Below are 27,913 nucleotides of genomic sequence, written 5' to 3'. Positions count from 1 at the left end.
GATAGATAGATACTTTATTCATCCCCAAGGGGAAATTCAACATTTTTCCAGTGTCCCATACACTTATTGTAGCAAAACTAATTACATACAGTATTTAACTCAGTATAAATATGATATGCATCTAAAATCACCCTCCCAAAAAGCATTAATAAATAGCTTTTAAAAAGTTCTTAAATAGTTTACTAAGTTACCCTATCTATGGCTGTTGTAATTTTTTTTAAATGACTTCCTCTTCCTTCCTTTCTAGTCCTGATGAAGGGTCTCAGCCCGAAACGGTCTCTTTTCCATGGATGCTGCCTGGCCGCCACAGTTCCCCAGCATCGTGCGTCTGTTTCGATCTCCCCAGCACGTCAGAGCTATGGGCAGAGGGAATTCCAAGCCACCAATGAGATGCGAAAGCACATGAGATCATCGGAATTTTTTTCCCCCAAAACATTTGTTTTCTAATCGTCAGACCAGGAAGTGCCCCGTTCCGATTTCTCAGAGGACACAGTTTGTGCTTGAAACAATTAAATCCCCATTCTCCCTTTTTTTTTGCTTCTCAAGAGCTGGTGTGTGGTTAGTTAATGCCGAGGAAGAACGACCCCCTCCCCGAAACAACTTCGCACCCGGTGTTTTCCCCGCCAGTTCATCCGTTCACGTGACAAGGTTACGTCTGGGGGGGCGGAGCCGGCGACAGTGTAAAAGCAGCCGTGGCGGGGTCCCCGGTCATTACTACAACTCTGCTTGTACCGAGTTATTAGGAGAAGCGGCGGCCGAAATCTACAAGGGCACGCTCTTTAATTCGGAGACACCTCGCAGATCAGAACTCAGGGCGAGATCGGAGGGAACCTAGCGCCGAGAGGGAAGACAGTCTCCAGCTAAGCGAAGAGGAAGCTTCTGATCGTTAAACTTCGGGAAATTTAACCATGTTGAAAATCTGGGCAGTGATTACCGTGTTGGTGATCTTCACCTGGGACGTCTCCTCAGCCAAGACGGTAAGTATTACTGGTTTTGTCATATACTTGAAGACGAATATCAAGGTTGTGTATAGTATCTCTTTGATGATAAGTTTACTTTTGAAGTCCCAACAAGTAATACGCTTTCAACTCAGGTCTATTTTACTGGGGTGACGAGTCCGGCAATCGAGTTTCTTTAAAAATAGTATTTATTCTTGTCTCTAGAGTGCCTGGTCTTTCCCCGTCATCACTTTAAATACAATCTACTGATCTCCTCGGGCGGTTTAGATAAGCGAGTATCGTGTCGTTCACTGGCATCAGGAAACTTTTCTGTAGTCGCCCGAGTCCCGAGGAGTTTGGTGGATGAATTTCCTCCGGCAAAAGGTCACAGACTTCTACTGAGAGGTTGCGAGACCCCAACATTCGTGAAGTGGCGCCGGTGGCACGTCCCTGCGCGGGCGCAACCGCGATATAACTCGGCGACATTCTCCCTCCCCGTAAAATCTCTTCCAAGGCGGTTTTGGTCACAAATAAGGCACTGGAACTCAGAACGCACGCAAGTTTGTAACCTGTTTTTTCTATTACTGGGGTGCCAGGTACTCTGAGATCGTAGGCACTTCGATTGGGAGAACTCCCTCCCAATCTCCCCGTTGGTAAGATCTCAACCATGTACGCATGTGGAAGGCAAAGGGTTAAACTTACCTGTTTGCTAAATAGATTCATTTGTAAGAATGTTTAAATATCGTTTATAAGTGGGTACTACTTCGCCCGCTAAAGGGGTTAACACGCTGTTACCTTGTTCCCAAGGCACTTTGAGGGTTTGCAATGTGTCCAGTGATGCTGACATTTACTGCCAGTACTTCGCAATGCAAATTTGTATTTTACACGTACTTGTTACTGCGCTTGAGGCCCCTTGGCTCATAAGGTGGGCATCGGCTCCCGGAGCAGTCCCATTGCTTGTATCCCCAGATCTCCTCTGCGTATTCTCTCCCTCAAAGCGTATCCCATACAATTCTAGCCGTGTTGCTTGCTGCGCCTACGCCACGGCAAATTCGCAATACACGTGAGTGTATGTGCTGACTTGATTTACAGTCGCTGGTTAACTTGACTCTAGGGTAAATGCATGAGGCCACACGGAGCCTAGATGAGCAACATTGGGTTGGGATTGGATTCCTTGCCCCAGTTATGGCAGATTGGTTGTGGCTGAGAGCTTTCAAGCACTTTCCTCTTTCAAGTTTCTAGCCAAGCGTCTGTAAAGTTACAGGCCAGGTCTTGAGACATTCAGTACCAAGTGTTTCAAACTTCCCAAGGTAATTCAGCTTTCACTGTATCGTTCCTTCACTGCACCTGGGGACACTCCCTCCAACAATGGCATGGCACTGAATAGACCATTTGTTATGTTTTTATTGACATATAATATCACTGTTGACCAAAGATAAGTCTGATAACATGTACTAGTATTGGGAAAACTTGTCAGATTAGAAGTTCCATAATCATTCTAATATGAAATATCACAGGGGATAATGAGTATGTGCTCTTCACTCCAATTCTGTTGACCTGCAGGGTGCGCCTTCCCCTTCCCTCTTGCGACTAATGTTGTGTGGTTAATGCCAGTGCCTCCTGTGTTGGTTACAGGCTGTGGGGGGTAGAGAGGTATTGCTGCCCAGCAATGTGGAGATGAAAGAACTAATATGGAGATTTCACTCTCCTCAACTCTGAACTCATTCTACAACCTACAGACTCTACAATTTCTCAGTATTAATTATTTTTGTATTTGCACATTGATTACCAGTCTTTGTACAGATGTTCATTGATTATATTGTATTTCTTTGTTCTACTGTGAATTCACACAAGAAAGTGATTCTCGGGATAGTATCTGGTGATATGTATGTACTTTAATCATAAATACCCTGTGAACTAATACTCTGACTATCACTGTTTAAAGGCAGGAGAGGTTTGGAGGGCTCTGAGCCGAAAGCAGGTAGATGGGTTAAAGAACAGGTGAGGAAGAATTTCTTTAGCAAGAGCAGGGGTTCCCAGCCTGAGGTTTAAGAACCCCTCTGTTCATAGTAAGGGTCTGTGGCACCCCTGAGGTAGAAGGTGATGAATTTGTGGAATTGGTTGCTAGAGATGGCTCTGGAGGCAAAGTCATTGGGTGCATTTAAAGTGGAAGTAGATAGGTTTTTATTAGTAGGGGGTCAAAGTTGCTTGGAGAAGGCAGGAGAATGGGGTTGAGAGAGATAATTGCCATCATGGAATGGCAGAGCAAACTTGATGAGCTGAATTGCCTAATTCTGCTCTAGTCTTGTGGAACTAGCTCACTGGACTACATGGCTAGCAGAGAAAGTTCGGCTGAATAACCCATTCTGTTGTATTACCCTGACCTTGCATCCATTATCTTCAACCACTAACCCACTGTGATACACCCCTGTTATTGACTTGACCATATTGAAAGAAATTTCCTCCTTTCACTCTTGGTGTTGTTACCATCAAGTATTTGTGCAATTTCTGTTCTTTCGGCAAATGCCTTCTTTATCACCAAATCTCTGTGACAGTGATGGGTCTTGTAATATTAGAACTCTTGTGTAGTGCCTGGGGCACTGGGCTGCCTCGTCATGCATTTAATCTGCTGGTACTTGAAGCATTCTGTTTGTTTTGTTAACCTAATGATTTATAAAGTTTGCTTTAAGCATCTACATATTAGCATTCTGGGAATTCCTACTGTGTTGGGGGGGGGGGAAACACAAACTGGGTCACAGTTTGGAGGCTACACTAGAGTGTGTTCTTGGCATTGACAAGTGGTGAAATGTGTGCACTAAATTTGATAGAGGGATTAAAAAAAAAATTGAGGTGAATAGATAGGGTAAATGCAAGCATGCTTTCCACTGAGGTTAAGTGGGACTAGGGCCAGAGGTCACAGGTTAAGAGTGAAATATTTAAGATAATCTTCGCTCAGAGGGTGGTAAGAGTGTGGAATGAGCTGCTAGTGGATGAGTAGCTGCCAGTTAGATGGCAGCACTTACTTTGCAGAAGTACATGGATGGAGTCGATGAGACTGGGCAGAATAACAATTTGGCACTGACTAGGTGGGCCAAAGGTCCTGTTTCTGTTCTGCAGTGTTCAGTGACTCCATAAATACCTCCCAAGCACTTAAGAGCTGCAATTAAAATTATTTTTCTTATTTTTAAGTTCCCTGCATAGGGAAGCAGACCATAATGCATTTCTGATAGTACAAAGTCACTTTCACTGTAATAGTGGCCTCTGAGGTAATGTTTCCATGTGCTGGAATGTTATCACAGCCAAGCAGTGGTATTTGGCAGACACATAGGAAAGGTTTTATCAGAACCTGCTTAAACTCCCATTGGCTTTGAGGCAACATTTTCACTGAAAGATTCCCATCTGCAGCTTTGATTGGGAATCTTGAATGTGGATGATCAGCTTGGATCCACTTAATAATCTTGTTCTCTAGCTTTGACTCCAACACTTACTAATGGACCATGGCACCCTGGTGTTGCAAGACTTTGTTTGCCTACTTCAGGAGTGTCTTTGGCACAGTTTCAAGCTGAGGTTTGGGCTGATAAGAGAATCGGATTTATTGTCATTGATGTATGAAATGAAATTTTGTTTTATGCAGCCAAAGATTGTAAGAATTAGTGCAAAAGGTGTATTTTCTGCTGAAGGGCTTTTCAGTAATGGCAAAAGAAACTATTGCCTCAGAGGTCAATATATTACAGTGAAAGTGATTGTACCTTCAATAGAAAACAATCACACTAATTTATAATGAGGTATTGTTTGCAGACAGTTCAGAACTGGTGGAGGAGAGGCTGTATCACTGAGTGGGTCTTCAGGCTCCACTCCAATACCTACAACCTGGCAGCAGTAACAGGAAGATGGCAAATTTGAGACGAGGGTCCTCAGTGAGGAATGCTACTGCCCTGAGGCACAGCCAAGAAGGGTTATAACTAGCAGCAGTACTTTCCATCATTGGAGATGTTTAGATTTAATTGTTCAATCCATTCTGCCTAGAATTGTAAAGCCACTTTTTCATATGCTAAACTGGCTACAATACAAAGCATTCCTACCCATGCAGTGTTGAAAGAGAGACATTGTGTTTGTACAGTATCTGACTTTTACAGGAAGGAATTGTTTTAAAACCTTTGTCCTTGAACAGACAAGCAGTGAATTTCAGGGGAATATTGTTTCCATATGAAAGGGAAGTTGTATTACAAACCAAATTGTTGTGCCCATTTTTTTTGAGGAAAATGTGTGAAATAGGTCCTTCTGACTACCCAACAATCCCCAATTTATCGTAACCTGATTACAGGACAATTTACAATGACTAATTAACCCACCAATCATTAGTAAAACAGGTGCATATTAATGCATTAATATCTCAATTTTTAAAATTTTAATTATTTCTATATAATTGGTTTCTTTTGTAATCCTGTGTATTTTATATATTTGAATACATTATTTTGAGAAGGGGTCCTATAGCTCTCATTGGACTGCCCAAGAGGTCCATGGCATAAAACGTTAAGAGCCTCTGCTCTAGGATGTGTTTGTTGTTGACGAGTAGTATGGAACAGTGATGCTTTCTGCATGTAGATATAAATGTCAAGGAAGAGCTAGTTATTTTTAAACCATGGAGATGGTCCCATCACTGGATTACCTTCCTTATCTCAAGCAGTGCATTCTATCAGCATATTTTGTGGCTTTTTAGTCTTTCTACTGTTTGTACAGAATCAGTTAATACCAGTGTGGGCAGAGAAATGTGTGTAAACAAGATGTAGAGATTAAACTGGATTATCTGGTTTTTGTGGATATTGCTCAGACCATCTGCTTCAGAGTAGCGCCAGGTAATGACCTGACTGCACCTGAGGTGGGGGGGGAAATCTGGTTTAACTTTAAGGTTGTCCTTAGTACTCCATTACACTCTTGAAAATGAACTGGAATATTGATTTTGCTCATGACTCTAGGGCCTGAGATGTTTTCACTTCCTTTGAAGGGAGAGGGGAACTTTGTTAGTGCTTTCAGTAACTGATGCCTACAAAAGGGAGCACTACCTGGTATTCCCCTGGTTGTGTGCCACTTCCTCAGTAAAGCAGAGCCCGCTTCTTGTACGTGGGAACAACTCTTGTTGCTGCTTGTCTCACCTAGCCTTGGTCTTCACCTCCTTCACAAACTTGGGACTGTTCCTTGATGTATGAGGGCCCTGGTATCAGCGGCGATGGTTCAATTCTCGAAACGCATGAGATTCTGCAGATGCTGGAAATCCAGAGTGTAACAATACTGGAGGAACTCAGCTGGTCAGACAACTATGGAAACAAATGCAGTTAATGTTTTGGGCTGAGAGCCTCTTCAGGATTGGCAAGGAGGGAGAAGGAAGCCAGAATAAGGTGGGTGGGAGAAGGAAAGAGGAAGAAGGACGAGCCAGATGATGAAAGGCAAAGCCAGATGGCTGGGGGAGGGGATGAAGTAAGAAGCTGGGAGGTGACAGTAGGAAAAGATAAAAGGGCTGAAGAAAGTGGACCATGGAAGAAAAGGGAGGGACACCGGGGGAGATGCTATCTTAGCCATTGAATTTTCCATCTAACTAGATGAGTCTGTTTCCCTTCATATTTTCTCTTTTGTACATTTGTCCAAATCCCTGCTATTCAGATTAGATTAAGCAGTTGTCTGCAATGCAAACAATCTTTCAATTGAGGAGAAAGTTCAACATCCAGTTGCTTCAATATCAGTTTTGATGCATTGTTTCAACTTTTTAGTTAGTTTCTTCCTGTTAGAACAAGTTAACACTGGGCCAGAGAATCTGTTCTAATTGTATTCTTTAACTATTGAGCACCAGATTTTTGTTTATCCAGCACAGCTTTCCAAGTTAACTTGTGTTAGATCCTACTGTGTGAAGGGCCAATGTTTTTCCAATACGCTCTGCCAAATAAAATCTACTTCCTTTGCTGAAAAGGGACTTCTAGAATTTTTTAAATATAATCAAAATAAGCTTTATTCATAAATTATTTGCATGAATAAACCATACAATGTCTTTTATTCCTGTATTTGTAGTCTGTTTTAAGCAGGTTCTATTGCATTTCTGCACACCAATGGGACTGTTGCTACTTGAGGCATCTGGGGGGGGGGGGTACATTACTACAAAAATTGAGGGGTATCCTCACCCAACCTCACCGTCTAGTGAGGGAAGAACCCTACACTGGCCCTTCCCCACCTAGCTCTTGCAGCAGCTGCCCCAAGTTTGTGTCCCTTGACACATACTCATACAGCCAACTGCATGATCTAAAGACTTGGTTTAGAGTTCCATCATGGTGCTCTGGAAGGATTATAAGGTCCTGCTTTGCTTCTGGATGACTCTACCTTCTGCCAGCTCCTTTCCAGTTCAGATGAAGGGTCTCAACCTGGAGCATCAACTATTTTCTCACTTCCTTCTGAGTTTGCTACCTGACCTGAGTTCCAGCACTGGTGTGTTGCTCCTGCTCCGCTTGTCTTTTAGTTGATGCTGGATAAAATTCCTGCTAGTCACCCCATCTGGATCTTGGTAGCCCTGTAGAGGATGGGGATAAATGCCCTCTTTAGTACTGAGCCTTCAGAGTCCTCCTGGGCAAAAGGTAAGGGTTTAGTTCAAGGTCTTCCTCCGATCAGTGTAAGAGTGTCCTGGGCAAAGTATCATGAGATCAGTGTAACCTTTAAAAGACAGGAGTGAGGGTTGAGTTACAATGCACAGCTTGCAAACCTCCCACAGAATGTCACTTTTGTTTTAATCGCATGATGCAAGCCACTCTTATTTTCCCTCCAAGTTGCACAATACTGTCTTGTCACGACTCCATATCATGTCATTGTCTCTTGATCCTGGAACTCTCTCCTAGCACCACAGGTAGCACCCATCAGAAGATCCATAGTGTCAATAAGGTGGGTGATGAGGGCTGGTGATGCTTGCCATCACACTCTAGGGCATTGACTATTGACAGCAGATCAACAAAGTCCTATGTCCTGGGCCAGTTCCCTCCAGTTGTCCAGATGTGGCCTGTCTTCTTGGTGCATCCTTCCACCCTCAAGGATGTCATCTTGGAGCTTCTGTAGTTCTGGGTTCTTGTAGGATGCCCCATGCCCAACCCTCCTCGTTTCACAGCCGGGCTTAGACGTGATAAGCAGAATTGGGCCATTTGGTATGGGAAGAAATTTTATTCTAAGTTTGCTTGGATTATTGCTTTCCTTTTGAACAATAGGAGCAGTAGATTTGGGGGGGGGTGGTGGATGGTGGAATTGCCACCACATACCTACAATAGGCCCTAGTGGCTTGCTTAGTGTGAGATGAGGTGTAAAAGTGCCTCTACAGAGCAGGGAGGGGCTCCAATCTATTCTTTCACCAAAAGGCAAAGTGCCAAAATTCATTAAATGTGGCTGCAATCTATCCAGCAGTTATGTCAGCTATTCCACATACTTGTGAAAACTTTGTACTCACTGTCAACTGCACACTCCTACAGTGAAAGTTTTTGCTCAGCCATAATCAGTTCATTACATTAACCTGACTTTATTTTTTAGTTCTGTTTTCATTATTGAATGTTTTTGTATGTCATATCCTAACCAACACACATCAGCAAAATTTCTGTGTGTAAGTGCATAAAGTTGCCCCAATTCAGCCCCTTCAGTTTATCAGTAAATGGAAACTATTCAATGAGGTGTTTTCCCAGGTTCAAGTAAGAGTCCTGAAGAAGGGTCTCTACCCAAATGTCATCTGTTTATTCCTCCCCACAGATGCTGCCTGACTTGCTGACTCCCTCCAGCATTTCGTGTTTTGTGATTAGTAAAGGTGTCCAGGGTTTTGGGGAGAAGGCAGGAGAATGAGGTTAAGCAGGGATAAATCTGCCATGATGGAATGGTGGGTTGGACTCAATGGGCTGAATGGCTTAATCTAATCCTATGTCTTGTTTACATATCCATGTCTCGTAGCCTTGAACTGCTCTGTTGCCTTTGCTCCTCCATCTTCCTAGCCTATTACCCTCAAGTTCCAAGCTCGGAGTGCTGTGGTTGTGATACGAACCAGGGACTGAAGCGTCAGTTGACCATCTGACCTTAAAATGTTCTGTTATTTGTCGAGCTAGTGTTCAGTCATGAGCATCATTTCCCATCCTCCCTTAAAAGTTTTTATTTGAGGTGTTGCAAAGCGGGTCCTTCCGACCCTTCGAGCTGCGCCACCCAGCAACCCACCTTTTTAACGCTAGTCCAATCACAGGACAAACTAGCCTACTAACCAGTACTAACAGAGAGAAAATACAGTATTCAGAAGATGTCAAAATTGAACTCTGAAGTCCCATCTTGTAAAGTGTTGTGCTTACCTTGGCACCCTAAAGATCGATATGATTTCTAGATTATTGTCCTGAATGAAGGTGATTCCGCCTGTGGGGTGGGAGTAGAAAATTGCAAAAGAAATGTAATTAGAGTGAAGAAATGTCTCCTCTTGGTTTTGAGGACTATTCTCCGGTCCAATCTCCAGCCTGCCAAGCCCAACCAGACTTTGAGTTTCACACCGAAAGCCTTTAAGTGGCTGTTAATCACCATTCATTTTGATATACAGGTCACTTGGTCCATGTAACTGTTCCAACCAATAGAGTGCCAACTGTATCAACTAATCACCCGTCAGTTCACGAACTGGAATAATGAAAAAGCTAGAGGAACTCAAGAGGGTCTGACAGAAGATCTGGAGGGAAGTGTACTGTCAACTTTTTTTAGTCAAGACATCCACAGTTCAGAAGAAAGGGCCTGATCTGAAATGGTCTATTTTCCACTTTCCCCACCTCACAGATGTTCAAAGTTCAAACTAAATTTGTTATGTACAAACCTGAATTTTGTTTACTTGCAGTCTTTCTCAATGAGCCATAAAAAACAAGTAGTAATAATAAATATTGAATGAGGTGAGTCCTTGATAGAGTTCCCATAAATTTTGGGAACAGATCAGTGTTTGGGCAAGTAAAGTTATCATACCTGGATCAAGGGGTAATAATTGGCTCTTGTACCACCTTCCCGATGGCAGCACGGAGAAGAGAGCTGTCCTACATGATGCTGTTGAATTCCTCCAGCATCTCACATTTTGCTCCAGATTCCAATATTTGAAGTACTAAAATGCTGACAATTGGCTCCCAATAGCCCATCCCACGACATTATCTTGGGTGGTTATAGGGTTGAGTATGTTTTAATCTTTTCCAGAAAGAAACCCTCTCAGTGTGGCATGAGGCGGATGTATAGAACTTGTCGATTGAAGTCCGCCATTACCTGGTGGATGTTTGATCTCTGCTTGGGAGCTATTCTTTCCCCAAACCTCCCACCACTGTACTGTGTTAAGTGTAAGTAAAGTGATGTTTTAGAGTGAAGAGTCACAGAGGAATTTGGGATTTTTGCTCAAAGCTCTGAATGGAGGTCCAGTTGACCTTGGGTTACTAAAACCCCTTTGTCACCTTTATGCCTCTAAATGGGGCAAGGAGGTCCTTATCTTAAAGGGGGATGATTATGGGTTGTTTTGTGGGGATCGGTCAAGGTGGAGACCAGGAATGATGGTGCAATTTTAGTGAGGTTTCTTCATCAGTTGAAGTGATGGTGCCATTGAGTCATAGACTGGCATTTGAATGTTTCCTTGGCAGGGCCATCCAATGCATATACCAGCAAGTTGCCTTCAGTGTAGTGAGGGTGTGCAATATAACTTTAGATATTGAAGGCGATGCTACTGTTTACAGGCTCCCACCAAACCTGGTGTTGCTGTGAACACCTGGATGCCAATCGACTGGATTCAATTCAGTGCATGATGTCTTTGTGTGGACACAGAAGCCATTTAATTCCTGTGTAAATGGCTAACACAAGGGAGCATCATTGAGGAAAGTATAAGGGGGTGCCTGAGTTGGTTTTATAACAGTTTGCCCTACTAAAGATGGTGGAGGCAGGTATATTTAGGGCACTTAAGAGATGGCGAAACACATGGGTGAAAGAAAACTGGAGGGCATTGTAGGAGTGAAGGGTGGATTGATCTGAGTAGGTTCAAAGGTCAGCACAACATTATGTGTTGTGTTCTCTCCTTGTGGTGTGGTGGTTTGCTGATATCTGGAAAATGTAAAAATCAGGGAGAGGGTAATTGGGCTGAAGGTTGGTGATGATGAGGTTAATGGAAAGCTGAAGATACAGCTATGTTACAATGCTGGAGCTTTCATTCAATGCTGTAAATCAAACAACACTCATCATTCAATGTAAGTGAACAGGACTGAAATTTTGAATGCTTTCCAGGTGTTTGCAAGTCCTGACCTCAGATCATGCAATGGTGGTGTGATCATGATCAAAACAAATAGTAGTCACCTCCCTGCACCTGGCTTGTGTCCAGAAGTCCCAGTGTCCCACCCAACCTGTACTGTGGCAATGAAAGCAAAACTAGGAGAGGCTTGGGGAGTTGAATTGCAGCTACTCACTTGGCCAGGGAGGACAGAGCAACCTGAAATCTTTTCTCTTTGGGTGTGGAATCTATTTTGTCGTGAGTAACTCTAGAAACACCCAAGCAACAAACTAGGTCACAACTTTGCACGATAGAAGCAACCAGCCATTGGAAGGAAAAGGAAGTCGGTCCTTTCAGATCTTCCCCTGAAAGCTGAAGGCTGGATTAGGGTCTTGCATGTTTCATTCTGGGTTGTAGATGAGGGCTAGTTGTGGCAACAATTAGGCCTTTAGAATGTGGGCAACAATCTTCCCTCGGGGCTGGGGGGCAGGGAGCTAGGCAGCATTTGTGTGAAGAGACATTTTCTTTGGAAACTTAAGTCCTCTACTTTAGAGTTGATCATTCCCTCTAGTTCTGGGGCTCTGAAGTGTTGACAGATTTCTCTATCTGGAGACTGCTTAGTACTTTGGTTGTTTATTCAGATTCCAGCATCTCTGTATTCCTTTAAGAGGTGTGATGTTTCCAGTTCATTGGAATCTGGATCAGTTTCTGCATTCCAGATCTTGATCAAGTCTCAGTTCAAATTTATTATTAAAATCCATACATGTCACCATTTACTACACTAATTTGCTTTCTTGCAGGCATTCACTGTACAACAAGAAATACAATAGAATCACTGGGAAAAACTAGTCTAACAGCCCATGCGCAAATGAAGACACACTATGCAAATACACAAAGCATCTAAGTTGTGAATAATACTGAGAGCATGAGTTGTAGAGTGAAGTTATCCACCGTTGTTCAGAGGCTTGATGGCTGCAGCATAATAGTTATTCTCGAACCAGGTGGTGTGGGACCTAGGTCTCTTGTACCTCCTGCCCAATGGTATGGGCAAAAGAGGGCAAGGTTTGGATGGTGGGGCTCCTGGATGACGGATGCTGCTTTCTTGTCAGCAGTCATTGTAGATCATCATAGTAGATGTGCTCCGTGGTTGAGAGACCTTTCAGTACTTGTAGGCTTTTCTGTTAATGTCTATTTTCTAAAACTACAAAGGGAGGGATCTATTAGAACAGTAACTGCCCCAGACCAGGGGAAAAAATCACCCAGCTGGAATTGAAAATTGTACGCCATTACCTTTTTTCTAATGTGAATTGATGGAATTTTGCTCAGTAGATCTGTCCTTTGAGAGTGTTTTCCTTGGTAGGCGAAGGATGGGTGTCTCCAAAGAAACTGACTCTGTTGCCTCTGCCAAATTGAAGTCTGCAGATTGATATCCTACAGCAGAGAAGGCATGTGCAGATGTCAGCTGTTTGATATCAAGTATGCAAGTTGCATAGAGTCATGTTGCATCTGCTTTCTGTCTGGGGACAGCCATTCAGCAGTGAAACGCAGAATTCAATCCAGTGAGAGCTATCCAAGCTATTAATAAACTACTTTAAAGAACGTGCCTTAACTGCTGCCTGTTTCATTTAAACAAAGAATAATTGACAGTCAGGGCATGTGTGTGTCATCTGGACTAGATGGGTTCCCAACTAACTCTTGATGCCTCTTTTCTGGGCCGAAGGGTGAGGGGCCAGTTCCTTGGCCATTAGACTTTCTTATCTTGCATTGGTGGATTCTGGCCCAGTCTATGAACAGTCCAGGACAAATGAAGACCCTGGTCCTTGCACATTGGTTGAGCCAAGAGCCAGTACATGTCATTTCTAGATCAGGTTTTTGGTTAATTTGGCCTGAGCACAGGCCTTTGGGGTGGTCCTTGTTCAACACTGGTTTAAGATCACTGCCCTGAGGCCGCCACTGCTGACCGTGTTGTCAAATTGAGATGTTTCCCACACCTCTACTGAGCTTGGAGGCAAGCTGAAGAAGGCACACTTGGATGCCAGTTGTTCCACAGGGCAAAGTGGGTTGGCACTTCCAGCAGAGGTGTGGGTAGACCTTCTGCTGGGAGTGGGCAGTGCAGCGGGGCTGGTGGAAGCGGGGTCAGTGAGGTGCTCCAAAGAGCTGGAGAGGAAGTGACTTGTCAGACTATAAGGAGAAATGGGGGTCTGAGTTCCTCTACAAAGGGCAAGTATCAGCTCTGTGGGCCAAATGGTCTCCTATTCTGAGATGCTTTAGTTAGATGATGGCTCTGAGACTGATTAAGATCCAAACCCCCCCACTATGGAAGTAGCTCAAACCATTGAAATGGGATGGTGAGGCTGACTCATTCTTTAGTGTGGGCTATGTTGCTTTGTGAAGGATAATGGTTTTTGCATTCACTGCTTCTGACTAGCTCATCGCCTCTCAAGAGTGGAGGGCTGTGGCTCTGTAACATGCAGCACACTCCCTCAGTCAAAAGGCACCTTTTCAGTTCCACTCATCGTCCTTCAACCATACACAGCCAAACAAAACAATGTTCCTACCGGCCAATGTGCAGAACTCTATGCCAACAGTCTCACAGGCACATAATTGTGATCACAGAAGCAGTCATAAAATGTATTCAAAGTCCAAATGTCATGGTCTGTAGATTGATGGTGTCCTGGAAACGCATCCCTGCAAAAACGGGGGCTCATCGTGCCTCGTGCAGCCGCAGATGACTGCAATCCAGCTTTGCTTGTTCACTTGGTTAAAAATGCTTGCAAGCTTCCCCTCCCCATTGCTTGGAAGTCATACAAGCTAGTGACTGGGCTTTAACTTGTCCTGATCAACCAGACGTGACTGGATAAAGGCTCTTTGTTTTTAATTCCTCTCTTTTATCGCTGCTCTGCCAGGCATGTGCTGGAGCTCTGATTACACACTGTGGTGTGAAGGGGTTTCTGACTTGATTATCCAGTGCATTTAGCAGAGCCTCTTCTGCCACGAGTCCCTGTCTGATGTACACTGTGTGCCTCTGCCTCTGTCTGACCTGTGCTGAAGGCTCAGGTGGCATAGAGCACGGGATGGGAAGGATGGTCACCTCCAAGGAGGCTAGAGGCAGAAGTGGTCACTCAAATTTGAAATTTATTGTCTCAGGCAAGGTGGCTTAATGTCATTTCCAGTACACAAGTATAAAGGAGAATGAAATAATTGTTACTCTGGGTCTGAAGTAGCACAAAAATAAGACAAAGAACACAATTTAAAAAAAAACACTAAGTATAAATACATGATTTTTTCCACAGAAGTGGTTTGTCATTGCCATAACTTTACAAGATGGGTGACCCCAGCCATTACCAATACCCTTCTGAGATTGTCTACCTGGAGTCAGTGGTTGTATAACCAGGACTTGTGATGTGCACCAGCTGTCCATTTTGAAAAAAACACCATGCAGCTGCTCCCATGGCTTCACGTGATCAGGGTGGGGCAGTTGGGGGGGAAGTTGCTAAGCAGGTGCTACACCTTGCCCCCAAGGGTGACCCGAGGCTAGCAGAGGGAAGGAGCACCTTCTACCTCCTGGTAGATGCATCTCCATTCTGCCACCCAACCACTCTTTGTTATTTTTTAAAATAACTTGCACCACACATTCTTTGAACTTGCTCCTCAGTTAAAATATGTCCTCTAGTATTTAACATTTCTTCCCTGAGATGTATTCTGTTTACCCTATCTGTGCTTCAATGTTAAATTTCTATTGGGTCTTCCTCTAATCTCCAATGAAAACAAAGTTTGTCTAACCTTTCTGTATAAACTCAGTGTTTTCTCCTTGGTGATGGAGGATGAGAGGTGACCTGATAGAGGTGTATAAGATAATGAAAGGCATCGATTGTGTGGATAGTCAGAAGCTTTTTCCCAGGCTGAAATGGCTAGCATGAGAGGGCATAGATTTAAGGTGCTTGGGAGCAGGTACAGAGATGTCAAGGGTAAGTTTTTTTACGCAGAAAGAGGTGAGTGCATGGAATGAGCTGCTGGCAATGGTGGTGGGTTGGAAGCAATAGGGTCTTTTAAGAGACTCCTGGATAGGCACATGGAATTTAAGAAAAGACAGCTATGGGTAAGCCTAGGTAATTTCTAAGGGTGGGACATGTTCAGCACAATTTTGTGGGGAAAAAGGGCCTGAGTAGGTTTTCAGTTTCCGAAATTGCACTTTCATCCAGGCTGTATCCTGTCCTTTGCACTAGCTCTGAGGTAGATGGCCATGATATAAATCGGCCCCAATTTCAGGGCCAGGGACTTCCTTCCAGGTTTTTCAGCTTATCTACTCACTATTTAGACATTGACTCTGAATTGTTTGTGAAGGATGTTTTAAGATTTGGCACAAACTGACTGAAGACTTGGCAAGAGACAAATTTCTATGTCCTGTTAAGGTAAAAATTTCCATGACTAAGAGGATGTCACAACTGAATGAATCAATAACTTCTCAGAACATTCTTCATGACTAAGCTAACCTTGTCACAGTTGTGTTTGCAACAAATCTATCAACTTGTAAAGACTATTTAATCCAACTGGAGGAACTGGGGAGTGGGAACAACTTTATTGCTGCAGGCTAAAGCTGACAATCAATGATTGACTCGGTGTACTGAACTGCTATTCAATTAGAAACTTAGTAGATGTTAAAAATATCTACTATACGCAAGAGGCAGTGACTGCTGGAAATCCAGAACGACACAATGCTGGAAGAGCTCAGCAGACCAGGCAGCATCTGTGGAGGGGAATGGGCAGTTGAAGTTTTAGGTTGAGACCTTTCACTTGTCTGGAAAATACGAAGAGTGGACAGTTTTCCTCCCAAGCCTGTTCATTTCAAGATTCGGAGTGAATTTATTATCAAAGTACCTGCCTATTCCACTACACTGAGATTCATTTTCTTGCAGACACTTGCAATACAAAAGGGAAATACAATAGAATTAATGGAAAAACAACCAATAGTGTGAAAGGCAACAATGTGCATATAAAAATATGTAAATAAGTTTAAAAAAACCCATTAAGAACATGAGTTGTAGAGTTCTTGAAAGTGATTCTGTAAGGTTGTGGAATCAGTTTAGTGTTTGAAGTGGGTTAAGTTATCCACACTGGTTCAGGTGTCTGATGGTTTTGTAAACCAATTGCCATTCCTTTGAATAGCCTCAGTACCAGGTTCCCAACCTCTTTAATTCCATGGACCAATACCATTAAGTAAAGGGTCTGTGGACCCCAGTTTGGGAACCCCTGTCAGTGCTGTATCTGCACACTGCCTATGTGCAATGCTTTGAGATGCTAGCCAGCTGGTTCAGTGCTTCATTCATTTTAAATATTCTTTATTTGTCACATGTACACCAACATTGAGTATAGTTTGTGTCAATGACCAACACAGTCTAAGTGGTGCTGGGGTCCAGGCTTCTGGTGCCAACCTGGCATGCCCACAACTAATAACCCTAACCTTTGTCTTTGGAATGTGGCAGTGAGCTAAGCAAGTCCACATGGTCATGGAGAAAGTACAAACTCTTCACAAACAGCAGCAGGAACTGAACTGGATCACTGGCACTGTAACGTGATACATAAGTATCATTGCCATTGTGCCAAATCTCAAAGTAGACCCTCCAATCTAAAATTCCCTTCCTTTTAAAGGTCTTGTGTTCTATTGCCCTCTTTGTAGGCTATTAAAGATCCGTGCAGAGCACTTGAAGGAAGAGGTCTTTAGTGTTGCCATGAGTTACTAGGACACAAGGGCCTGGGGTGTAGGGAACAGATGGCTAAGCTAAAATTTCCCCCTTGGAATGGAGGAGTGACCTTGGCACAGGTAGGGTGAATGCAGCACTTTCCCCAAGGGAAACCATAAGACATGGAAGCAGAATTAGGCCATTCAGCCCATCCAGTCTGCTACACCATTCAATCATGGTAGTTTTATTTGCCCTTTCAACCATTTGTCGTACCTTCTCTGTAACCTTTGACCTGACTAATCCATCAACCCTGCTTTAAATATCCCCCACAGCCATCTGCAGTGATGAATTCCTCAAATGGAGCCAGAAACTAGAGAATATAGATTTAAGATGACAAAGGAAAGATTTGGGGTGCAGCTTCACACGGTGGCTTGTATCTTGAACAAGCTACCAGTGAAAATAGTTGAGGCAGATACAGTGGTGATCTTCATGGATAGGAAAGGTTTGTGGGGCCATAGGCAGCAACATTAAAGTTTGTCTGTTTATCCCTTGTACAGTGAAATGTTTGCATTAATAACCTGAGGATGTGCTGGAGACAGCCCGTGAGTGTTGCCACACATTCTGGTGACAGTGGAACAACACCAGCCACAGCAAAACAAAGCCTAATCCTCCTCATCACATGGGCTGGCCACTTCTAGTGGGTTCAGGCATCAGTATGGATGAGTTGGGCTGAAGGGCCTGTTTCTAGGTTGATTCACTGTCTGTTTAATGAAGATGGAGCCAATCTGTCAGGACTCGCTGGAGCTTCCAGCTGGCAGGAATAACTTCAGGCTGGTGACGAGACGGTGCCTCCTTAATCCACTTTCATGTGTGAGATGGGTTAGTAAAATGAATCTGAACCGTGGTAGCCACTATCCCCGCCTTAATTAGCCAAGGAATCTGAGCCTGCCTGTCAAGTTGGTGCTGTCACTGAGGAACCAGTTGCAATGGAAGTTTGTTTTTCTGGCTATTTGATCCCGTCACTCTGTGGCTTCCCTATCGCCTCACCCACCCCCCACTTGAAGCTCCGTTATAAAAAGGACGGCGAGGGATCAGATGGGTTTTGAAAGAAGGGCTGTGGATTAATTTTAATTGTGAAATTCCACTCCACCCAGGACAGACCAAAGTGGAGCTTCAGCAAGGTCACCAGCTTGTGTGTGAGTAAGGACTAGAAATGGGAAGATCGCCAATTTAGTTTCGTTGATTTGCTGTTGCTAGCTGCTGGAATGTTAGTTATGTGGCTGTTGGGCTGTAACTGTACACGGAGTCTATTTTAACTGTTTCCCCTTTCTCTGGCTTTGGGGACTCGGCTGCCTCCTACAGCCACTGCTTGTGCCAACCCATGGATGATGTGGGTACAAAGTTTGGGCTTGCTTGCTTTGTCAAGAACCTTTTTTTTAATAAAAAGATTAGTTTTAGTTGTCACATGTGCACCAAAACTGTGCTGGGGGCAGCCAGCAAGTGATGTCGTACTTCTGGCACCAACAGAGCATGTTCACCTTTATCTGTATGTCTTTGGGATACTGGGAGGAAACCCACATGGTCACAGGGAGAACATACGATCTCCTTACAGAATTGAATCCTGATCTTGCGGCTGGCAGTGTTGAAGCATTGCTACCCGAATCTAAAGCTCCTGATCCTCGAAGGGAAGGGGATCTAAAGATCGCGCTCTGCTGAATTTTCTCTGTACTGAGTGAGAGGTGGAACTGAGGCCCTTCAGCCCATCTGCCGAGTCAACTCAAGTGCTCATTTGCACTAATCCCCCCCCCCCCCCACTTCCATCAGTTGCTCCCCCAACTCCCAAATCTACCGCTGGCCTACAGTTGTGCTTCAGTGGGTGAAAGGGGGCTTGTTAGTCCTGTGATTTGCTGAACGTGTGTATGGCAGTCCCAGAAATAAGTGATGATGCTTGTGGACTGGCCCTGGCGCATCCTTGGGCTGTGCTGGTCACCTTCAGTGCATTTCACTATTTTCATGTACCTGTGATACACCTGGATCTAATGTTCTGTAGGTCACTGAAACTACATGCTCGAGTTTTATGAGATAAAAAGTGCAGTGCATTATGCCGAATATTCCAATCAAACAAGTGAAAATTAATTTTTCTGGTCTGCTCACCCTGGCTTTAATGAAACAGTTGTGGGGGGGAGAAAGAGTTGAAATGAGACTTTGTTGTCACACTAGGTCAGAAGGTCTGTCTGCAAGGACAAGTAGGGTGTATATATAGCTTCCTTCCTGTTTGTCCTCTGTGGAATGCTTCAATAAGAATGTAGTGCTTGTTTCTTTTCTAACATGTGATCTGAAGCTGGCATGTTGGGAAGGAGAGGACACTGAAACAAATATCCCCAGTTAACTATCAGCTGGTTTTGGTTTTGTTGAACTCTTGTTTGGGGGGGGGGGGTGGCTGTATTAGTTACCTCTAGTGGTGTACACCCTTCACTAACCAACCTATCCTTTTTCCCCAAACAGCAACAAGGCTCTAACAGGAGCAACCTAAATGAACTGGAGGGTTCTGGTTCCCTAGATCCAAGCCTGCACCCCGACGACATCAGCGAACATGGTTCTGGCTCGGGAGATTTTGCGGACAATGGTAACTATATTACTACTTGAAGTACTTCAGTTTTTATGGGAAACTGGTTTTTGTTTTTACAACAGGGATTTTTGTTGGGGGGTAGCAACATCAGATGGTTTTTGGCTTTGAGAATCCAAAGTTCAAAGTAAATGTTATTACTGGTGTACATAATGTCACCCTGAGATGTCTTTCTCAGGCATACTCGGCAAATCTATAGAATAGTAACTGTTCCAGGATCAATGAAAGATCAGCCAGAAGGTGTCAGACTGTATAAATGAAAAGCAACCTGTAACAAACATTAACAAGATGGACTCCATTAAAAGATCATTGGATGGGCAAGTTGGTGTAGTTCTTCAAGAACCTGATGGTTGTGGGGTTGTAACAGTCCCTGGTCCTTGTGATGAGTTCAGTTGGTGGGGGGGGTGGGGGGGGAAGAAGAGCATGGCGGATCTCTGAGGAACATGAGGATCTCTGGGTGCTGCTTCCCTATAACAGTGTTTCATGCAGATGTGCTCAGTAGTTGGGAGGGCAGCCAGGAATATTCCTCCAGTGCTCTTAATGCTGGAACAGACCCTATCTATAACAAATGTTCAACTTGCCAGCACTTTAACTCTCCCTCCTAACATAATTCCCATTTCCTGTGCAATCCTCTCCTTCCTAACATTATTGCCATTTCCCCTGTACTGTGCCCCATTTTTTTGGCATGACATCACACCTGCGATTGCTTCCAAGAAGTCCCAACTCTCCTTTTTCTCTCTAAGCTATACACTCAACTAATCTTTCTATCATTATTCTGTTAAACCACAGAGACCATTCTGGGCTTTCTTTGGTTTAAGGTTGACTGAAAACCCAGATGGTGTTAGTTCATTCTAATGTGGTATTGGTATATTCTTCTGTATTCTTATTGACTGACTGCATTAGATCTATAAATAAAATTCAGGCAATAGATCTTGATCCCCTAGAGCCTCAGGAAGGGAAGGCATGTTCCAAAGCCAACCACCTAATGGTCCAGCACTCGCTTTGAGTGGAATCTGGAATCTGCTCCAGTGGTTCCAATCAGAATGTATGCAACCTGAAACTCGAACTCTTCACAGTCGTCCACAAAACGAAAGGGAAAACCCCAGAGAATGAATGACAAGTAAATGCTGGAAATGCAAAGGTCCCCCTCCCACACAAGCAGAAGCATCAACCCTCCCCCACTTTAATATAATGCATTCTCTCTCCTCCCCCACCCCAACCACACGTAAACAATCGCAACGCGCCCTTAAAGGTCATAATCCAGAGCCCAGCAAATGTCACTGTTCATCTCAACCGTTCTACATCCTGCACTCTCCTTATTAAAGAGGTATCACTCCTTCCACAGCAAGAAGGATGTTGCAGTCTGCAGTGTTAATTAGTTCCCCCCCCCCCCCCCAACTCAGAATCGGCAACAAACTCCCTAGGAGATTCAGGATCTTCCTGTTGCCAAGCCTGGACTACTTTGCCCTGGATTTGACTCTCTGGTTTAAAGAGCAGAGAAAGGTTATGACTGAACCATTGGGAGAAGGAAATGAGATGCAAAAGGTCGATTGAAAGTAGTTTGTTTTAACCTGGTCATCAACAGGCTACTAGGTTTCCCTTCTCTTGATTTAAGTAACAATAAGGGAAATGAGTTGCAATTTTTGGTGCTTTTTATGGAGCACAGGGGCCAGCAAAGGATGAATGACAATGGACTTTTGGGTTTCCAACTTGTAGTAAATTCTGAATGTATCCCAGATTGGAAATGGCTAATATGAGAGAGTTACACTTGGAATGTTGCCTTCAGTTCTGTTCACCTCATTATAGAAAGGATGTGGAAGCTTTGGAGGGTGTGGAGAAGATTTGCCAGTATATTGCCTGAATAAAGAGCATGTCTTGTAAGAAAAGGTTGAGATAGTTGGGGCTTTTTATTCTTATGAAAGAGAATGAGAGATGACTTGACAGCTGTACAAGATTATAAAGGGAATAGATGGTTGGACAGCCGGTGACTTTATTTTTCTCAGGGCAGAATGGCTGGTACAAAAGGCACAATTTTAAAAGTGGGGGTTCCCAACTTTTTTCTGCCATGTAGCCTTGCCACTAACTGGGAATTGTGGACCCCAAGTTTTTCCCTGTGCCTGTGGTATTGGAATTCTGAAAGTTTTCTGTTCCAGCACCTTTGCCATCATTTCCTTGTTCCCTCACAGTACTGTCGAGTTTCTGCAGAAGGAGGAAGTGGTTTTGATTATTTCCATGCTCATAGCTGCACTGAGGTTACAGCTCCCCTGTTTTACAGTAAATCTGCAACTGCAGGGCTTTCTCTGCACTCCTCATCATCTGCTCGGGCAGCACAGTGGAAATTCCAGCCTGCCTACTGGTGGAAATGTGGCTGATGTGATCAAATGATTTTTAACAGCTGTAATTCAGCAAGAAAGTTCAAACTTTTTGTGCATGGGTGCAGCTGACACCAATTTAAATCAGAATTGGGTTTATTATCCCACAGTGAGTGACAGCAGTACACTGTCATACTGTGGGGGAGTGTGCAGAGGAGCTTTGCCTGGATTAGTTTTGTCTATCAAAACAGAGGACAAACTTGAACAGCTTTTTTTTTCTCTCTGGATGCTGAGAGTTTATAACATTGAGATGTGTGGAGTCCCATCACAGGTAAAGCCCTCCCAACCAATGATCACGTTGTCATTAGGAAAGTGGCTTCCGTCAGAGATCGTCACCATGCTTTCTCTGCTGCCATTAGGTAGAAGGTACAGGAGCATCAGAACTCACACCACCAGGTTAAACAGTTACTATCCTTCAACCATCAGGCTCTTGAACAAAAGGGGAGAATTACACTCACTTGCCCATCCATTGAGATGTTCCCATGACCAATGATCTCATTTTGTTATTTATTACTGTTTGTTATAGTTGCTGCATTTTCAGTTTGCTGTCTCCTGCAATCTGGTTGATCTTTCATTGATCCTGTTGTACTGTTACTATTCCATAGACTTGCTGAGTATGCCCACAGAAAAATGAATCTCAGGGTTGTATATGGTGACGTGTATGTACTCTGATAAAGTTATTTTGATCTTTTGAGATTTCTGCATGGTGGAAATGTCTGGTGCTGGAGAACATGACTTTAAGCTGAGTGGGTAGTGTAAAGGTCCAGTCTCTTTGCATAGGTGGGTAGATGTCTGAAATATGCCAGGGGAAATGGTGGAAACAGATACAATTGTAATGTTTGAGGTGTTTAGACAGACACGAACAGATGGGGACTGGAAGGACATGGATCATGCGGACAGATGGGCACTGGTGGGCACAGACATTGGACTAAAGGGGCTATTCTGTTCTCTGAAATCAGGATTCGTACTTGTGGGGTGGGGAGATGATCTTACTGTAGATACTGTAAATAGCATTTTCTAAGCTAAAGATCACAAACTCTTTTTTTTTCCACTTCCAGATGAATTTGATCCAAGTGATGAGGTGAGTTCCATTTTCTCAGCCATCTGTAAGACCCAATTACGAGAAACATTGGGTAGTTTGCTGACTTGTCAATGGTGTGAGTTTAGCAGTACTGGGAAGAGATGAAACCTAGTGTCTAGCTTTTTAATTTGTCACATAAATTAAAATACCTAATGAAATGTGTCAATGTCTGATGCAGCCTGTGGGTGTATTGAGGGCAGCCCATGCTTCTGGCACCAACACTAGCATGCCCACAATTTATTAATACAAAACTATAGTCTTTGTCTGGTGGGAGGAAACCCATGTGGTCATGGCAAGAATGTACTACATCCTTGCAGTCCTGGCATTTACTAGTCCAGAAGCTGTGTTTCGGTCTCTCTGACGGGAGAAATGGATCACTTCAGGAGAGTAGTGAGATCTAATAGCTCTTCCTTTTTCCACAGGACGACGAAGAAACCAACAATCACATCAATGAGAGCGTTGATGAATTTCAGTCCACAAACGATCATGTTTTGGGCAATGAGGTGGTCCCAGAGAAAACTAGACATTCAAACAAAGACATTGACAACAGAGTTGCCTTGGCCAGCACCAACAACGGCAACGGCATGTTTGCAAGCACAGAGATGCTAGCAGGTATGGGATGCAGATTAAATTTGGGGTCCAGCATAAGCTGTTTAGTTACCAGGTAGTGAATAGACCTCTGCTCATTCCAGTCCCCGTGGAAACCATATGTAAAATATCCAGCAGGTCATTTGGCTTGACACAGCATGGAGGGAAATGGATCACCTGCAGGGAGGCAGAAAAGATTTGGTTTAATTCAGTGTGGTGCTCAGCACAGACATCACAGGCCAAAGGGCCTCTGCCTGTGCTGAACTGCTTGATTTTCTACAGACACTGGTTCCATGAAGCAACCTAGGGAATGGTGATTGTTGTGGTTAGCACTAACTGTTGGTCTTTTTGTTGGCCTGTTGCTGGCTGTCATGTCAAGTGACAGCACTTCAGACAGCAAGATGTTCAGGAACAATTAAAGGTCATGAAATGAAGCATTTGTTGGAAGAAGTGACAGTAAGATCTTATCAACTGACTGTGTGTGTGTGTCTCTCTCTCTCTCCCCCCTCAGCAATGATCGCTGGTGGTACCATCGGCCTCCTGTTCGCCATCCTCCTCATCCTGCTACTTGTCTACCGCATGAGGAAGAAGGACGAGGGCAGTTACGACTTGAGCAAGAAGCCCATCTACAAGAAGGCCCCCACCACAGAATTCTATGCATAAACCTTAGCAGGAACTTCAGAATGACAGACTTTATATTCTCTCCAGAGCTTCCGCCTTACCAAGAAAAAAGTGGAGCAATATTTGCAGCTAGTTTAAAGCCTCTGCTAGTCTTTAATATTACACATGGAGAAAGTAAAGAAACCCACTTAACTGGGAAAATACGTCCATCCCAGATTTTAAGAACATTTTATAAAGGGCAAGGCTGGAAAACAAACTCTGGCCTCACTGTTTTTGTCCATAATATGTATTTCTGCCAAGGTTTGTTGAGGAGGAGGCGAAGAAAGATTTCACTGTCCTTACATTTCCATTTTTAAGTTTATTTTCCTTGCAGTCTTCCTCAGGCAGGTAGTTCTGTGAGTTATCCCGCAGACCAGCTGTCTCAAACACTAATCAGCCAAAATGCAGCATCTCTTTTCAAGAACCACAGTTGTTTCCTACTAGAACTTTCAAACATTGGACTGCTTCGAGAGTTTCTTTCCCTATGTGGGGAATTGTTTTCTGTTCCCTTCTGCACGCACTGTGTGCTTTCTCCTCCTCCCCAAAACTGCAAAAGAAAATTGAGTTTTATTGAATTGTTTTCACATGCTTAATCATAGTACAATTTTGTTGTATTTTACTAGAATACTACACTCATTGGCAAAATCTTTGTAGAATTGGTTATAACCAATTTCAGCTTTAAAAAAATGAATTCAATATTTCTCTCTTTCAGTGTGGCTTTGCTTATTAAAAACTTTTGTACAGATGACTAAATTCTAGGACAATGTATCTAATTGCCATTTCATTTTCTATGCAATGTACCTATTGATAGATGCTCATTACTGGGGCCATTTCCTTAAATTGGTGCATCACAAGATAGCATGGGTCAGAGATGGAGGTGAGAATAACTTTTATAGGTGGAAATGGAACCTTCTCTCAGGAGAAAAGTTTGGATGAAAGACCTTTTTTGCTGGTGAGGGAGAAAGCTTGTCAGTACATCATAGATTCAATTTTTAACTACTGAATCTGACCAAGATTCTTGTTGCTAGGAGACCAAACTGTTTTTTTTAAAAAAATGTACAAAAGAGAGCCACATCAATTTGTGCTCCTATTCCCCATGTACTAGAGGTCATTGTAATGGAAATCCTTTTGAGGATGTTTTGTACACTAAGCTCACTCAAGTAGTCAATCACTAAATCTCACTCTGAACTCTGGTACTGTAAAGGCCTTGGACTTTAACATTTTAAATTAAATTGGCAGACATGAAATCTAGCTGGGTTTATCCCTCAATCTTGAGACTAACATTCTGTGACAATCAAAATGAATCAGTAAAGAGAGCCTTGCAGAAACAAAGGTTTTAACTATGTCCCTGGTGGCTTGGCAGATGAGAAAACCTTGGCCCTAGACTAAACCAATTCTTCCTATGCCTCAGTGTATGAGTAAATATGTAGACTGCAGAGATGGGAAAGCAATTTGTGAGTTAAATTATTTTGTGAATCATTTCTGTTTGGTCCAATGTGTTAAATGTTTTCTCGTTGAATAATGCCATTCATGCTGTCTTGTTCTTTTTACTTTGAAAGAATTTTGGTCCTTAAGTTCCAATTCTGTTTGCTCAAAGCCAAGTGCATTGTGTAGTTGGGACCAGTCCATTTGAGACTGGATATTTTTGAGGGAGATCATTGTCTTTAAACAACTTTTATGCCTTCTGAATTCCTTGTAAGAATATTGTAGCTATATCCACAATCAGCTATCAAACATTTATTCAGGAGAATTGCAAACCTGGGGACCAGATAGTTAGGGGTTATAATAAATGGGAACAGAAGATGCAATGATACCTATTTCTGCTAAAGTACCCCTTTTTGAGGGGATTTAGGCCTTCACCAAATTGTTGGGGTGGTGGGGAAGGAAAGGGAAATAATCCCATTCTGAAATGTTTGTAGTGCCCTTTGAATATCATTCTTAACTCAATCAGGTTCCTGGGTGGTGGCAAAATGAAGGACTACAAATGCTGGATTCTTGTGTATATGTCTCAAGCTAGTGTGGTGAAATGATTCTGATTGAAATGAGATCCACCAGCTGGGTACTGGCCATGGTATTTCTTGCCTTCAACTTGCTCCACAGAGCAAGCTTTATCAAGCAGGAGGTAGGGAGGGTGGATAATTGTAGGTTCCACGTGTATCTGCTCACTAGACTCAATCTTTTTGTCTAGAGATTGGGATGGGATTTATTCTCTGCAGGGTATCAATTATCAATGAGATGTACTCTATTTCCATCCCCTTTAATGGAACTAACTTTACAATGTGTAGCCATGTTATAATTAATGCATCACAGGAACTATCTGACATCCCATTCAGTGCCACCATGTTCAGCTAAGCCAACACTATTTCTTTGTATTGTCTGACCAAGAGAAAGTAGGGCAGCCTCGAACTGTAATCCCATTGTTTTGCACCTTTTTATACCGCCCAGTAAGTAGGGTTGAACTGCTTTTAAAATATAAAAAAAACTTATCTCTGCTTTGTGAAACTCCTTTTGCAAAGTGCTCATGTACTGACTTTAGTATTCAAAGTATGCCCAGGTACAAGTAAAAAATATAAAATATAATTTTTGGTTTTTCAATAAAACTATTTTGGTACATAAAATTTGATTCTTTGGATCTATGTTGGTGTAAATATTAATGGTGGCATTCTTAATGGCACTTGGTATGGGAGAGGAGGGATTTTATAAACTAGGGGTGTACCTTGGATGAAGTCTGTGGGTCCAACCCACACTGAAATTCAACCCAAACTATAACAGGAGTGAGATGGTGGGGCATTTCTTATCTTTGACTTTGAAGTCCAGCTTCATTCTGTGTGCTAGCTTTTGTGTTTAACCTCAGGGTCTGAAAAGCTCTGGTGTCTGAGAGGGCTGGGAGTGGGGGTTTCTAACCTGGTGTCCATGGACCCATTGCTTAATAGTCGGGGACTAGGACCTTTTTTTAAAAAAGGTTGGGGAACCCCCTGGTTTAAAGCTTCCTGTACTTCAGTACATGGCAGCCTGGTTTCTGGAGTTGGGGAAAGGTTTTAGAATCAAGTCCGGTCAGGAGACTTCCTTGGACTAGGAGCATATGTGCCACATGAGTGAAACGGGTGGAGAGGGAAGGAGGTTTCCTTCCACTGCTGCCGTTCCATAGAGAACCATCACCTTTTCCCTTTGGTTCAGGGTGGGGTGTGCAGGTGGTAGAGAATGTGCCACCATTTAGTCTGTTGTGATGGATACATTACTTGACTGCTGGCAAAATATGGTACCAATGAGTGATGTGTTCCAAGTTAAGATTGTTGCTACTCTGAATACTGGTATTCTTGTGTGCAGTGCCTGTACTGGTCGGGGTCTTCCATTCAGTAAGACCCAGTGCCAGCAATAAACTTTGAGGGAGCTTTTACCTGTTGACCTGCCTGGTGAGAGACTGGGTTAGTTGGAGCACTACTTTCATACCTGGTCTGGTGGTACTGTTGGATTCCATGTAGTAGTACTACCAGACCAGTTTTCCAAATTGGGTTAAAATTGCTCCCTCAAAGTTGCATACTGTGTCTTAACACCAGTGGGAAAAGCTGTAACTTGTCTTCTGTTAACTAATTTTATCTAAGGATTGAAATGATTTTTGCTATTTTCAGATCTGTATATATTCATGTGTTTTAATTCTATTTCCAGATTTATTATGTATGTATAAATAAACCTATCTTTACACAGG

The 27,913-nt window shown here is 43.2% G+C and overlaps 1 protein-coding gene and 1 long non-coding RNA gene across 3 annotated transcripts in view; one reads left to right on the top strand and one right to left on the bottom strand.

Moving 5' to 3' along the window:
* LOC132399977 (uncharacterized) overlaps positions 1-2,096 on the bottom strand; it is a 25,632-nt gene extending 23,536 nt beyond the window's left edge. Inside the window, exons 1-2 of one of the 2 annotated variants that reach the window (XR_009514156.1) lie at positions 1,830-2,096; positions 192-356 (exon numbers count right to left, since the gene is read on the bottom strand). This is a non-coding gene — a long non-coding RNA (uncharacterized LOC132399977). Of the gene's footprint in view, positions 1-191; positions 565-1,829 lie in introns of those variants that run through there. The other variant, XR_009514155.1, reaches the window with a different exon arrangement.
* sdc4 (syndecan 4) lies at positions 739-27,913 on the top strand. Its single transcript, XM_059980981.1, has 5 exons — positions 739-977; positions 19,386-19,506; positions 22,937-22,959; positions 23,382-23,571; positions 24,059-27,913. The coding sequence occupies exons 1-5, from the start codon at positions 909-911 to the stop codon at positions 24,208-24,210; spliced, it is 555 nt and encodes a 184-aa protein (XP_059836964.1). The 5' UTR covers positions 739-908; the 3' UTR covers positions 24,211-27,913.

Source organism: Hypanus sabinus, chromosome 9, assembly GCF_030144855.1.
Source record: "Hypanus sabinus isolate sHypSab1 chromosome 9, sHypSab1.hap1, whole genome shotgun sequence".
In the NCBI taxonomy this organism is placed as follows: domain Eukaryota; kingdom Metazoa; phylum Chordata; class Chondrichthyes; order Myliobatiformes; family Dasyatidae; genus Hypanus; species Hypanus sabinus.
Note: the sequence above shows the minus strand (reverse complement) of the source record. Positions and strands in the feature narration are given on the sequence as shown.